Source organism: Nicotiana sylvestris, chromosome 11, assembly GCF_000393655.2.
Source record: "Nicotiana sylvestris chromosome 11, ASM39365v2, whole genome shotgun sequence".
NCBI classification, from domain to species: Eukaryota; Viridiplantae; Streptophyta; class Magnoliopsida; order Solanales; family Solanaceae; genus Nicotiana; species Nicotiana sylvestris.
The window spans coordinates 26,653,803-26,670,070 of record NC_091067.1 but is presented as its reverse complement, the minus strand read 5'-3'; the positions used below and the strand labels follow the sequence as shown (position 1 = coordinate 26,670,070).

General features: G+C 39.0%; 1 protein-coding gene across 1 annotated transcript; it reads left to right on the top strand.

The window, feature by feature from the left end:
• The first annotated feature begins 15,525 nt into the window (after positions 1-15,525).
• LOC138882375 (uncharacterized) lies at positions 15,526-15,942 on the top strand. The gene has a single exon (XM_070163080.1). The coding sequence runs from the start codon at positions 15,607-15,609 to the stop codon at positions 15,811-15,813; it is 207 nt and encodes a 68-aa protein (XP_070019181.1). The 5' UTR covers positions 15,526-15,606; the 3' UTR covers positions 15,814-15,942.
• The last annotated feature ends 326 nt before the right edge of the window (positions 15,943-16,268 follow it).

Below are 16,268 nucleotides of genomic sequence, written 5' to 3'. Positions count from 1 at the left end.
TCCAAAGTCCATAGCTCAATATATGATAAAATGACCAACCGTCAAACTTATAACATTCTGCCTAGGGATTTCCACTTTTGCGGGCACAGGAGCCGCTTTTACGGCGTCGCTTCTACAACAGGAACTCTGCTTCTTTGGTCTGTAGCACTTCTGCGACCATCTGTCCGCATATGCAGACACGTAGGTGTGGAAATGGCCTTGCACCTGCGACCACTGGCAGCTCCCTTATTGATTGCTTCTGTGGTCCAATTCTCACTTTTTTGAGCTCGCATCTGCGGTGCCCACTCCGCAGGTGTGACTATAGCAGCAATTGCAAATCTTTAGCAACTCCATAACTTCAACCCTTGTTCCGAAAATCATCGAAAATCAACCCGAGGCCCCCAGGACCTCAACTAACTACACCAACAAGCCTTAAAACATCATACAAACTTAGTCGATCCCTCAAATCACCTCAACCAACATCAAAAACATGAATCGCACGTAGATTCAAGCCTAAGATTTTTTGAAACTTTCAAATTTCACAACCGACGTCGAAACCTATTAAATCACGTTCGATTGACCCCAAATTTCGCACACAAGTCCCAAATGGCATAACGAAGTTATTTCAATTTCTAGAACCATAATCCGAATCCGATATTAAAAAGTCCACTCCTGGTCAAACTTTTCAAAAATCCAACTTTCACCATTTCAGGTCAAATTCGATTACAGATCTCTAAATCACAATCTGGACACGCTCCTAAGTCCAGAATTACCCAATGGATCTAACGAAACTATCAAAACTCCAATCCAAGGTCATATACTAAAAAGGTCAAACTTGGTCAACTCTTTCAATTTAAAGCTTCCTAGTTGAGAATTATTTTTCCAAATCAATTCCGAATAACCTGAAAATTAAAACCGACGATTGACATAAGTCATAATACATCATACAGAGCAACTCATGTTCGCATACTACCGAGTGAAGTGTAATTGCTCAAAACAATCGGTCGTGTCGTTACAATGACCATACTCATTTTGGCCCATTTTCTCTCAACCCGATTTTGACCCATACCCAAATGAGTTATTAATATTATACCATTAAAAGGAGAAGACAAGAATAATAATTTTATGCTAAAAATATCTTCCTTTGTTTGTTACAAGAATAACTTTAAAGCCACCAATCTTCCAAATTCCATAAAAATATGAATAGAACTAGCTTTTGCATCCTTCGAATCATTTTATAATTTTTGTATGAAGTTAAAGTACTACCATAATGTAAAAGATTTGCTTATTAAACAACATCAACAAATAAAAATATTGCTCTGTAAGCAACACCCACTATTAAGTGCATAATGGAAGTTATCAATACGCATTGCATTCACAACAGCCTATAGCATTAATAGTTTGGACCAAAAAAGACATAATATTTTATTGACTATATATGTACAACCAAGACCCATTTCTTTTAAATCCTAATTATTAGATTAAAAGACCGAATTCAAAGAGTGGCCACATAGTGTATTTTATTAGATGGAGAAACATGGTTGTTTATCTTAACTTTTTGGGTTATGGGTCAAGCCAAGTTGAGGGGGAAATGGGACTAAAATGGGTATGGTCATTTTAGCTGAAGTGACATTATTATTAGATTTTTTAATTAATTTAATGTCATGTCAAAAATTTCTTAGGATGTTTTACAGATTTTGAGTTAGAAAAACTTTTAAGTGAGAAAGATAAAGACTTTTAAGTCATCAAAAAATTATAATAGTGACTTTTGTGAAACAGACACTTAGAGCCTTTTTGGACAAAAGAATTTTTTTCAAAAAAAATTTCAAAACTGTTTGGTTATGAAAATTTTATATTTTCTCAAATCCAATCTGAAAATATATTTTCGAATTTGTAAAACTGCTGAGAACCAGTTTTTCAGTTGATAAAATGAAATGTTGGTATTTTAAGTTTTACAAATTTACCCTATATTTTTTAAATTTATAAAAGGACCCCAATTAGTTACTAAACCTATGTAGTACCTACAACTACCCACCATCTGATTGAGTAGCCTTGTACTATATTTTGATATTCATTGTTGAGATCTACAATTTATACTTTTACCTGAAGGAGCCACTATAACTTCTATTAGAGATTGTTTGCACAGTTAAGCAAGCCGCATGTTTGATTGTTTGTTTCAAGTAGGATAATCAAGTTGGGGTGGTTTTGGTATTTTTTACAAATTGTGGAATATATATCATGTTTCATGGTTTTGAAAAAAGTACATCCAAAAATATATTGCATAAATTATAACCAAACACAACTTCATCTTCAAATTAAATTTTGGTAAAATTTCAAATGTGAAAAAAATCTTGAAATTTAAGTCCAAACGCCAACTTAATTGGATGACCACCGATGAAATCAACCCTCACATTAAGGAGTGGTTATTTTTTTTATTATTATATTTCAAATAATGGCTAAATATTAATACTCGGTCCAAAAATGACCATCACAGCTAATTTAATCGTGGATGAGTGTGGTTGGGCATCTTAACATCTCAAGTGTTCTTTTGTCCAAAAACCATCTATTTTATTTCATTTTTTGTTCCCGTTATCTCTGTGTTTACCGTGAAAATGGTAATAATAGTTAAATTTAATTTGTGGTTCTAAAAATACGTAATTTATTTTTATGCTAGTTGTTTGGGAAATAGATGCTAAGCGAGATACTTGGAATCAAGATAAGAGCTTAAAAACAAGATATTAACCAAGAGACATTCTTTGAAGCCAGGGCGTTGTGAGCCTATGTATCAGTCTCAATAACAGACGTCGAAAGGGTGAGGACTGATTGTCGTTGAGGGGATGCGGTGCTTGTGGATATCCCTTCTCGGGAGGAGGATATAACAACATACAAAGCCGATTTTCATAGTATGTATACTACCCTTTTACCCTTGGGCCAGTGGGGCCATCTTTGCCTTCGATAGACCCCGTGATTCTCGACTTCTGCCAACGGTATCAAGTGACCCTCGGCCAAATTCACCCTTCGTTCTGGCGCATTGTCTACATGATTAGTTACTATGTGAACATGATTGAGGAGATGCCCTTCACCCTCGATCACCCGATCAGGATGTACAACCCCCGTATTTTTCGTGGGGGTATGATTAAGCTCCACTGCCGAGCACCGTGGGCCCTCTTTGCCTGCACCGAAAAAGTTGGGAACGGAGGGTGGATGAGCCGCTTTTCACGAGTAAGGACTTTGGACCTGATCCCGGTAGAAAGGATGTCGTTCCCGAAAGATGGAACACGGAACGTAAGTAGATACATTATCTATCATTTCCTTGCTTCTTTTTAGGTACATCTTTCCAGATAAATTATCTAGCATTTCCTTGCTTCTTTTTAGGTACATCTTTCCATGCGCTCAATTTCGTCTGCTGATGTAGACGTAGCAATTTACCCTGGAACGGTCATGGACCTCTCGGGATGGGTCGGCCGGCTGGACTTGATTTGCCCATACGCTGAGCGAGTGTGGCGTGATCTGTCCCAAGCTCGATGGGAAGCCAAAGATCATGGTGAGCCTTTCTCCTGCTGCAGTCGTTCCTTCTAATCAGAATTGCTACTGATAGCGTCTTTACTCCCTGTGCTTACCTCTTGCATTTGTGTATGTCTAGGGGAGGTCCCCTTGATGAAGGGAACATCGCTTGGTGAATAGGGTACCTCGGGACCCGATGAAGGGAAGAAAAGACAAAGGGAACCGTCGAATGAACCTTCGGAAACCAAGAAGACCAAGGTGGAAGAAACTAAGACCGACCCGACATCCCTAACTCCAGAAACAACAGGAAGTCCCTGAGTTGAAAGCGAGGGGGAAACTAATTTCTTGATAGCGTCCGAGGGAGGGGAAAACCTAATCAACCCTCATGCCGTAGAGATGGTGGCTCCCGAGCCGGAGCTTGATGTCATCACGGTCCAACTTTGGGCTGGAGATGCCACTGAGGGATTATCGAGTGAAGTCCCCGAGCCGGCTGATGACCAAAATATCCCTCGAGCTGGGATGCATTCGGTAGGTGGTTCAGAGGAACCCAATTCTGAAGCCCTACAGAGACAAGATGTGGCCCTGATTGACCCTACTGGTGTTGTTGTCGTGAGTGATTCCCCTCAGGGAACAACCTTACCTCTTAGGGGAACACAAGATGCCCTGAATAAAGAACCTTCCGATATGGGGTTGCCTATCGGAGATAGAGATGCATTTGAAAGACCTTTAGCCGCTTCCGAGGGAATTCCCAAGCTTGATGCTTCACTCATCTTCGGCGAGATGAGCAGGCTTTGTGAGCAGGTAGTTTTTGTAGATCCTGCATGTCGTCCTGATCTTTGTCTTTCTAACTTGTCTTTTCATGGCTTCAGGCCAGGGCACTTTATAATCAGACTATCACCCATTTTCGGGTTGAGGTGACCCGTCACGAGTGTGAAAAGTCTCGTCTTGTTAAACAGGTTACCTTGTTTCCGTTTGCTATTGTCTAAATGTTCGCCAGATCCCAGTGTTTTGACATCTTTGATCTGATTCGTGCAGCTTGAAAAGGAAGGTGCCCTGCTGAGAGAGGAGCTCCAAGCCAGAGACTCCGAAGTCCTCGAACTCAAACAGCACATGAGAGAGATAACCTCTAAGAGGGATACCCTCTAGGAAAAGATGGCCTTAGTCTGGCACCAACTTTAAGATGCGAGGGCGGATAGTGACAAATATAGAGGTCTCTATTCTGAGTTAGTTGCTGCACTATCCTGGATCAAAACCGAAGCTGAGACGCTTATATCTTTCACAAAAAGGATGTCATTGTAACAAATGCTCAAAATGGGAGAGCACTTGAGGAGTCCGAACTGAAATTGACTCGAGCCGTGGAGCATGATCGGTTAGAATCTCGAAGGCGGACTCTCGAGGACATATATGCGGGGGGTATCAATTTGTCTGTTGAGCTCGAGATGGTGAAGACCCTAGAGGAGAAAGTTGCTGCCCTGTTTGCTTCTGGAGATACGCCGGGTAGTGGTTTAGAAGATGATGAGAATGGAGGCGGGACCCCCCGAGGGGAAGAGGCCGTTGAAGGTCCCGAGACTGTAGCCGGAATCGTTGGGGCACAAACTCCGGCGGAGCTATCAAAGATGTAGGCTCGATGATAGATTAGGATTCTGTTTGGCTCCTTCCTTGTAAGGGTTTTTCAAAAAGCCTTGTAAACATACGTTTGCGGGCATTATGTATAAAAGGCCTTTCATTTTTTATCACTTCTTTCTCCTTTGTATTTTGAGAATAATGAGTGATATTTTTGATAATCGATCCGAGATCTTAGACCTTGGGTTAGACCCTCGGGTTTTTGCTATTACTGAGTGGCTTGTAACAGTCGAAAGTCAGTCCCCAAGTGTTCTCGGGCTAGACCTGGCTTTCATACGTTGGGTCACTGCGACCTTCGATTTTAGTGTTGGCGATAGTGGCTCTTACGCGTTTGGTCGGTGCGACCTTCGATTTTAGTACTGGCGATAGTAGATCTTACGCTTTAATCTTAGGCATATTTAGTTAACTATTTTGGGATCTGTCTCCGAATCGGGTTTCGACTCGAGCTCGTTCGACCCTCAAGTTTTTGAATTTAAAGTTGTACCTTAGGCTCTTACGCGTTGGGTCAGTACAACCTTTTATATGAGTTGGCGTCAGTGGCTCTTACGCTTTGGGTCAATGTGAACTTTTATATAAGCTGGCGTCAGTGGCTCTTATGCTTTGGGTCGATGAGACCTCTAATATGGGCTTTATTTTTCCCTCGATAAGGTTTTTTTGAAATAATGTTTGCCTGACTCTTCGATAGTTTGATAAAAACCTCGATTGTACATTGTATGCCTATGATCGAGCACCTCGAGAGGTTTGTCTTGGTGGCTGAGTATCTCGAAGCCTGTATTTAGGAGCTGATATGGTCAAAACCTTTTTGCCTATGTCAAGGGTAGCCTTTTTAACCAGTTCTTTTCGAAGTATATTCGAAGTGATTGAAGGCATGTGATTTTATAGCGACGGTCGGGCATCCCCGAGTCGCATTAGTTTGGTTAGTACAGCCTTGTGACCGTAGTCATTTGTGTTTGGTCGGAGCCTTTCAATCCTGAGTGAAGCAGTTTCGGCGTCTATATCAAGGGTATGCCTTTTTAGGGGTCTTACAAGTTCGATATATAGCCTTAACTTTGAGATCGGGTTTATGCCTTTAGTAAGGTCTTACATGTTTTACATGCCTTTAAGGTCTTACAGTTTTGGATACTTGGTACAAGTATGATTCTTGCCTTGCTTGAGGTCTTACAGATATTGTTGTTTCCTTATATAGGTCTTACGAGATCGAGGCTGCCCGCATGTGGTCTTATGGTCTCGGGTTTTGATAAGTCTATGGGGGAGGTGATTGGCGGCAGTCCTCGAGTCATCGAGGGTTTCTTGGCTTGGGAGCCATTACTTGTAAACTTGGTGTTGCCTCACTGAGGGCTTGTGATTTTGGAGTTTCCGACCCTGAGGTCATGTGGCCTTGAGTTTTCGATGCCAGTCCCCGAGTGTTTGGGACATTTTTGGCTCTGGAGTTGTTTTGTTATCTTGATGTTGCCTCATTGAGGGCTTACGAGTTAGGAGCTCCGACCTGAGGGTCGTATTGTTTTGAGTTGTTGACGCCAGTCTCCGAATGTTTGGGACATTTTTGACAGAGGAGCCATTTTGCAAAAATACCGAGTTTCTTTGATTTATTGGTACAAGTATACACGTTTTTGCTATTTTGAGTTGTTGATGCTAGTCTCCGAGTGTTCGGGACGTTTTTGACAGAGGAGTCATTTTTGTGAAAATACCGAGTTTCTTTGATTACTTGGTACAAGTATACACATTTTTGCTGTCACGGGCTAAGTTGTTCTATGCAGACACGGTTCGTTTGACTGTTTGGCCTGGTACATTATTTTCCTATCGAGAGCCCACTTAGCGTATGATGCCCCCCAATATTGAGGTTGATTGCAATAGAAGCCTTAAATACTTATTGGGTCTTCCTTAAGTAGTATATAGATGTTGTCTCGTTAAAAACCTTGCCGGTAAAAACCTTCTAGGGACAAAATCCGGAAGAAGGAAAAGACTGCAACGCATGCTTTTAAGAGCCTGAGGTCCTCGAGTTCGAGGGTATTTCAGAATCTTCCATTGGACATCTTAACAGTAGTATCGTTTTAGCATTGATATGTTCCAATTACTTGGAAGTTGCTCGCCTTCCATGGTACCGAGCTTGTAGGAACCTTTGCCGATTACTCCGAGGATACTGTACGGTCCTTCCCAATTTAGGCCTAGCTTTATTCATTAGGGTTTCGAGTGTTCAGGGTGACTTTCCTTAAGACCAAGTCCCCGACTCCGAGATGTCGGAGGTTTGTTCTCCTGTTATAATACCATTCGATCCTTTTCTTTTGGGCGGCCATTCGGACCAGCGAGGCTTCTTGCTTTTCATCCAATAGTTCGAGGGTCGTAGTCATGGCCTCGTTGTTCGAGCTCTCAGTGGTGTGTCAGAATTTGGAGCTTGGATCCCCGACCTCCACTGGTATCAAAGCCTCGGTGCCATACACTAGAGAGAAAGGTGTTCCCCTGCACTTGATTTTGAAGTTGTTCGGTATGCCCATAGCACTTCGGGCAATATTTCTCTCCATTTTCCCTTAGCGCTTTCCAACTTATTTTTTAAGTTTTGGATGATGGTTTTGTTTGTCAACTCGGCCTGGCCGTTTGCACATGGGTGGTAGGGCGTCGACAGTATTCTCTTGATTTTGTGATCCTCGAGGAATTGTGTTGCTTTGCTTCTGATGAACTGCCTCCCATTATAGCATTTTATCTCGGAAGGAATCCCGAACCGATACATAATGTGATCCCAGATAAAGTCAGTGACTTCTTTTTCTCTTATCTTTTCAAAGGCCTGCGCTTCCACCCATTTTGAGAAATAGTCAGTCATAAATAAAATGAATTTAGCTTTACCTAGTGCCGTTGGTAGAGGTCCGACGATGTCCATTCCCCATTTCATGAATGGACATGGCGATAAGACCAAATGTAGTTGTTTGTCGGGTTAGTGAATCATAGGGGCAAATCTCTGGCATTTGTCGCACTTTCGGACGAATTCCTTAGTGTCTTTTTCCATGTTGTCACAATAGTAACCTGCCCTGATCACCTTTCGGACTAAGGAATCGGCGCCAGAGTGGTTTCTGCAAGTACCCTCGTGAATTTCTCAGAGTACATAATCTGTGTCTCCTGGCCCCAGACATACTGCTAGGGGGCCATCGAAAGTTCTTCTGTACAGAGTCCCATTTTCGTCGAGCGAAAACCAGGCTGCTTTGGTTCGCAGGGCCCTCGATTCCTTTGGATCCGTGGGTAATTTTCCGTCTTTCAGATAGTTAATATATTTATTTCTCCAATCCCATGTTAGGCTAGTAGAATTAATCTCGGCATGACCTTCCTCGACCACTGATTTGGACAGCTGAATAACAACCCCGGGGAGTAGGCCATCTTCTTCAACAAATGATCCCAGGTTTACGAGGGCATCGGCCTCGCTGTTCTGCTCCCAAGGTGTGTGGACCAGGGTCCATTCTTTGAAATGGCATAATGTGATTTGGATTTTGTCCAAATACCTTTGCATCCTATCTTCTCGGACCTCGTAGCTCACATTTACCTGGTTTACTACCAGGAGTGAATTGTACTTTGCTTTAATGATCTTAGCTCCTAGGCTTTTGGCCAATTCCAGACTTGCAATCATAGCCTCATACTCGGCTTCGTTGTTAGTCAATCTTGCAGTTTTTATATATTGCCTGATTATGCCACCCGTAGGCGGCTTCAGGACCATACACCAGAAGATGTGCCTGATTTTAGTAAAAGTTCCTTTTCTACCTCGGGCACGAGGGAGTGAGAGAAGTCAGCCACGAAGTCCGCCAGAATCTGGGACTTGATGGCATTCGGGGTTGATACTCGATATCATACCCCCCGAGTTTGATGGCCCATTTGGCCAATCGTCCCTATAGTTCGGGCTTATGCAATATGCTTCGGAGAGGGTACGTTATTAAAATGCAAATATGGTGGCATTGAAAATAGGGTTTCAATTTTCGCGATGCGCTTATTAACGCAAGAGCTAATTTTTCTAGGTGCGGATACCTGGTTTCGGCATCCCATAGGGTCTGACTTACATAATAAACAGGGAATTGCGTACCTTACTCTTCTCGAACAAGTACACCACTTACCGCTATCTCAGATACGGCTAGATGTAGATACAACATTTCATCCTTTTTTGGCGTGTGGAGCGAAGGATGACTAATCAGATATCATTTCAATTCCTCTAAGGCGTGTTGGCATTATGGAGTCCACTCTAAGTTGTTTTTAGTTTTGAGTAAAGAAAAGAAATGATGACTCCTGTCTGATGACCTTGATATGAATCTGCCTAGAGTCGTTATCCGCCCTGTCAGCCGTTGCACGGCCTTTACATTATTTATCACTGTGATTTGTTTGATGGCCTTGATTTTGTCGGGGTTGATCTAAGAATATTTTCCGAACCTACTCTGAAGGCACATTTCTCAGGGTTAAGCTTCATGTTGTAACTTCTGAGGATGTTGAACGTTTCCTGCAAATGAGTCAAATGGTCCTCTGCGCACAGGGACTTAACTAACATGTCATCAATATAAACTTCCATGGATTTGCCTATTTGATGCTCGAACATTTTATTAACTAGACGCTGGTACGTAGCCCCTGCGTTTTGTAGCCCGAAGGGCATTACGTTGTAACAATAGGTACCATACTTCGTGATGAACGAAGTCTTTTCCCTATCCTCGGGGTTCATCTGAATTTGATTTTACACCAAGTAGGCGTCGAGAAATGTGAGGGTCTCGTGGCCAGACATAGCATCGATTTGACGATTGATGTTAGGCAATGGGAACGAATCCTTGGGGCATGCCTTATTTAAGTCTTTATAATCTACACACATTTTTAACTTATTTCCATTTTTGGGCACTACCACTATGTTGGCTAGCCATTCGGGGTACTTTACGTCTCTAATAAACCTTATTTTAAGGAGTTTCGTTACCTCGTCCTTGATGAATGTGTGTTTTACTTCAGACTGGGGTCTTCTTTTTTGCTTCACCGGTTTAAATCAGGGGTCGACACTTAATCGGTGGGTGGTTATTTCCGGCGGGATTCCTGTCATATCTAAGTGGGACCAAGCGAAACAGTCAATGTTATTAATAAAGAATTGAATGCGTTTTTTCCTGAGTTCGGGGGTTAATCCCGTTCCCAGGTATACCTTCCGATCTGGGAGATGCTCAATCAAAATAGCTTGCTCCAGTTCTTCAATTGTTGATTTCGTAGCATCATCCTCGAGGGTCTATATGCCCCCAGACTCATCCGAGGTAGAGTGTATAGGATTCGGCGCCTCCTGGTAAACCACGAACATTTCTTTTGCCGCATGATGTTCTCCATATATGGTTGTTATACCATCCTTTGTTGGAAACTTAATTATTTGGTGTAGAGTTGATGGCACTGCCCTCATGCTGTGTATCCACGGCCTGCCAAGCAATACGTTGTACCTCATAGCACCGCCGATGACATGGAACTTGGTGTTTTGAATGGTACCAGTTATGTCAACCGAAAGGGCGATCTCCCCTTTCGTTACTTCGTCGGCCATGTTGAAGCCGTGGAGGACCTGGGAGGCGGGTACGATCTGATCGAGCAACCCAAGTTATTAGACTACCTTTGACCTGATTACGTTGGCCGAGCTGCCTGGATCTACGAGCACACATTTAATTCGATTGTTACTCAAAAGAAATGAAATTACCACTGCGTCGTTGTGTGATTATGTCAAGGTCTCGATATCCTCCTCGCTGAATGCAAGGGTGTCTTTGGTCATGCGATCTCGGATCGGCCCTTCTATTACAACGAATATTTTCATCCGTTTGATCACGGGTCCTTGGGGAATGTTGGTCCCCCCGATAATCATATGAATGACATGCCGATGAATCTTTTTTTTTTTACCCAGGTTGGATTTTTCCGAATTTCCCGCTGAATCTCTCGACATGCTCCATTGTTAATATGAGGACCGGCGTTAACATATTGGGCGCCGCACGAGGTCGTACCCTTGGGAATCGACTCTGGTGTGCTCTCAGGGTTTTTCGATGGCACACCCACACCTGGAATAACCATACCACCCTTTTCATAGTTTTTAGACTATTATTTTCAGGTATATTTATTGGTTTAGGCATTTTGACCTGAAATCAAAGATCTTGGACAAGAAAAAGTGTGAAAGATAACTTGCGTTATGTGGTAAAACCAGCAAGAAAATAATCACTATTATTTTTAGCCCCAAACTGTTTACCGTGAAAATGGTAATAACAATTAAATTTGATTTTGTGGTTCTAAAAATACGTGATCTATTTTTATGTAGTTGTTTGGGCAATAGATGCTAAGTGAGATACTTGGAATCAAGATAAGAGCTTAAAAACAAGATATTAACCAAATCGAGTCGTTGTCAATCGTGGCCTCGTGGTTGAGTCTGATGTTCACCGAGGGCGGTCGATGGAGACTAATAGTTATAATAAAATCAATGACGGCTTTTTATGGCCAATGATAAGCAATAAATGAAGAACAACAAAGAGAACACAATGGATATGAACAATAAATGCAAGTAAAGAGGTCAGGGGAATCTGTTAGAGAACAGAGAGAATGTTCTTGTGTATTTAGTATTGAGCAAGAGATGACTACAAAATGACAAGGATACCCTTTATATATGAGGGGAAAATCCAAACATAGTACAAATACCTTTATTAGAAAGATATGGAGATGGGACAACTAGTTGATGTCATGATTCGGGTCTGAACTTAGCTCATTAGACTTTGTCAGCTCTAGCTATGCGCCTTGGGAACTCCCCACTTTTTCATCATAGTCATTGGTCTGCACTGGCCCGAGGTCGAGCATCGATAGCCCTCGAGTGTGAACCTCAACCGTAGTCTCGAACCTGTGACATATGCTTACGAGGCATCACAATGAAGGAAAATTGGACCCTCCGATTTTACCGTATACACTCTGAATATGTCAAAGGAACTTATCATATGATTACGTGCAACAACCCAAATTTCCCTTTTGGAATTAATGCATTCTATTTTCTCAATCACATGCTAGCTATTTTTATAAAAAGATTCATTTAATATGAATACCTTTGGATGCTTTATTACCTTGGCTTTATTATTGTGTGCTATATATATCCTTTTCTTTTTATATAAAAAAAAATGTAACACATTATAAGTTATAACATTAATGTACTATCTATTTAGGTTACTAACCAATCATCTCTTGAGAAATACAAATGAAAAAGGACATATGCAAGTAAAAATAGAAATTCATAACAAATTATACCAAAAATTCCTTGTAAATTTTGTAAGATAGTTTAGTCAAAATTATTCTCAATATATGAAATAAGACATCAAAATTGACGTGGAGGGAGTGTAACCGTGTATGAAATAATTACTATCAAACGAGAAAAGATGACAGCATCAATAATTTCACAACAAAAGCGGAAAAGATGCCTTTAAAGATTTGTAAAAAAAAAAAAAAAAGGTCTTTTTGTGCAAATTAACGCATCAGACGTCATTAGCAATATTAGAAAAATTCCAAAATAAACCACAATGATCATTATCATGATAAATTAATATGACAAACTCATATTCTGTTTTCCTGCATTTCTTTGCAGAAACATTCAAAAAGAACCTCAAGAAAGTTGGACAAAGGATTGACCCAATGCAGAAAAATGTCCCTTTTAACCCAACTGTTACTCGGAATTCATTTGCCCGACTAATTTAAATTTACAGAATTTTTTTGCCCGACTAAATAGTTTGGTATTATAATATACATAGTATAGTCGGACCCCTCCCTCCAAAAAAATAATAGTCGGCAAATATATATTATACATAATATACGTATTTTATACATAATCATCTTTTGCAGAGGCGAATCCAATATTTAAATTTTATGGGTTCAATTTTTAAGATTTTTAGTATTGAACCCGTTATATTTCTTAAGTCATGGGTTCATGTCTACTACTTATTACAATTTCAGTGAAATTTTACGCATAAATTTATGATCCGCACCGAAAGTTGTGGATTCAATTAAACCCGTACCCGCTATGATACATCCGCCTCTGATCTTTTTGTATATATGACTAGTGACTGTAATTATTTTTGCGGATCAATCAAATATGTTAAAGGTAATTTAAATTTGCACAACATAAGAAAAGACCCATTATATAAAAACCATCTTTATTATAATTCTTTTTATTTTCAAAGCTCTGACCGATAACTCTGATTGAGAATGAAAAGATCTTATACATTCAATTTGACAGATGTCATGGTCAAAGAAAACGAACATTGCTTTGATCATTTTGTTTTGGCCACTATGAGCTAGAAAGTAATTCTATTTCTTTCTTATATTTACTTTTATCCAACCAAAATGAAAGTGACAGAAAGGGGAAAATGGCTATTAACAGTTTGGTAACTTCTTTACTTTTTTCTTCAACAGAAATGGGCCATCACAGATTTTGGACATTTTACACAAAGACATGACATTTTTGTGAAAGAAGTAGTATCAGCATCATGTGATACTTTAAAAGGACTAAAATAATGAAAAAGTTGATCGGTTTTAATCAGTGGTACGTGATATAATTTCAAGAAATTTGATAATAGGAACCTAGAAACTTTTTATACATGAAGTAGGAATGATTTAAGTTATAAAGTGTAAAGAATTCTTACACAAGCAGTTCAATTTAACTGATTATACCATGTTATTAGCTCCCTCCGTTCTAATTTAGATATAGACATCTTTTGTGTCTACTCTAAAAAGAATGAACAACTCTCTAAGTTTAAAAATAATTTGACTTAAATTTTCTATTTTACCGTTAATTATAAGTGTTTATAGTCACACAAATATTATTACATGTTTCACACAAGTTTTAAAACTCTTACAGCCACACAAATGTTTTGATACGTGTAAAACCATAAATTTTGGAAGTTTTCTTTTATTTCTAAAGTTCTATTGTAAATCAAACTAGGTCATATAAAATAAAATGAAAGAAATATATTAGTTACTCCATTTTCCACACTACTGTATTATGTTGACATGAAAAATTATTTGTTGTGTTGTAATTTAACTTAACATAAAAATTATCGGTGCAATTTAATCTCAAAAAGGAATGGAAGGCCTAGGATTGGAAAGTTAGATGTGCTTTTCCCATAATTGAAGCCATCTAAGTACGATTGGCCCTCATATATTTTTAATTCAAGCTAATTTAATTTGGCTAAGCCTTTTCACTGATAAGATAAATAATTTTAGAACGTTCAAAAAATAAAAAATAAAAATTCTTCTAAATCAAGTATATACATCAGAAAATTAATTTCCAGAATAATAGAACACCAATTTCAAGTCACAGTTGCCTAACTCCACCAAAATTAGAAGTGCAGTTTCCAAGTTTTAGTTTTAGACTTCGGATATCAGCAATTGGTAATATCAACGATTCTACATATACATCATGTAAGGATTACCCTTTGCTTTATTGGTGAATAAGGAAACTAGCTAAAGCTTAATGGTGAATAATAATGTTTAACATTCCTCCACATTTTCTTATTACGGCATATAGTTTATCTTGCGATAGTAGATTAGTACTTTAAATAATACTTATTATAAAAATTTACATATAATTAACTTATAAATAATGATAGTGTAAATATTTTTTATACTATCATACATTAACTTAATATATGTATTTTTGTTGCTTGTAATCTTCATTCTTTTCCTTACCATCCAAGATATCCGCACGCAGAGGTTCGTGTCGTTTTCACATTCCTTAGGAATTTCTAGAAAGAAATGCTCTAAGTTTTGTGTAATTTACTATCATTTGGCTCCCCATTCAGTAATTTTCTGAAGTTCTATATTACTCTATGTTTTATTCATTGCTAGTATAAGTAACATTTCACAAATAGCGGGTAACTTTCATATCAAGTTCGATTTGGTAATAAAGCCGGATCAGCTAGCCTTTTGGCAAGGGGTTCATCCGAACTTAATATTTTCGATGTCGCGGAGCACATGTATTATAATGTATGTAGATTTATTAAAATTTCAATAAATATTAGATTGGAAGTTATAATTTTAAAAATATAATGAGTTCAATACTAAGACCTTAAAAATCGAAGTTATCAAGTTAAAATTCTAAATCTGTCTCTATATGATAGCCTAAATATGCTAATCAACTGCAACAACAGATTGAATTGCAGTTACTGTAGTTTTTACACTGAAGGGGAATCTTGGAGTAACGGTAAAGTTGTCTTCGTGTGACTTGTATAGGTCACGGTTTCGAACCGTAGAAGCAGCCACTAATGAAACATTAGGGTAGGACGTCTATATCACACCCCTGAGGTGCGACCCTTCCCCGAATCCTGCGTGAATACGAAATGCTTTGTGCACTGAACTGTTTTTTTTTTTTTAATTATAGTTCTTACACTGGCAGTGTATATGACTTAAAACATTACTCTAGCTCACTCTCACCCAAAACACACCTATATAACGCACAATACACATGCACATACACATATACACCAAGACAGATTTAGAGAGAGAGAGAGAATGCGAATGATATATGTGTGTGAAGAAGAAGAAAAAGAAGTAGGAAGAAAGAAAGCATCAGGGACATGTCCATATTGTGGAGGGACAGTGGAGGCAGTAGACATTGAAGGCAAAGGGAAGCTTTTCTGTTTGCCCATTTGCTTGAGGTTCAAACGCAAATATCTCTGTTCTTCTTGTTCTAGGCGTCTTGTTTTGTACCCTTCCTAAGCAACAAAAACATATATTTATATTTTTCTCTTAATTAATTAAGGCTGGAATGTGTAGGTTTCTCTTTTATCTTAATTCTTAGCTGTGTCTACACAGCTACGAAATTTTCAGCAGGTTTTTATTATTGCATTTACATTTTATGCACTGATAGTATAATAATTTTTTTATATTATCAGGTTAAATTATCTGCATGAACATTATTTATAATAAGTTATGTATTTGGTAATCCAGAAATAAAGTAACTTACCTGTTATAATATGTTAAATTATACTAATTATGTAAAAGTTCAGATTTGAGAAAATTCAGCTTATTTTCATTGGTAGCAGAGTATTTGTTATCTGATCCTATCTTTGTTTATGGAGATGACATCTAAGTAAATTTTATCTGTTAGAATATATTAAAATCAAAAGAAAAAAATGATAAAATTTCCATGAAAATGTACAATTTAGTTAAAA

Excerpts from the sequence above, each read along its gene's own strand:
- LOC138882375 (XM_070163080.1), top strand. The coding sequence starts at position 15,607 with ATGCGAATGATATATGTGTGTGAAGAAGAAGAAAAAGAAGTAGGAAGA.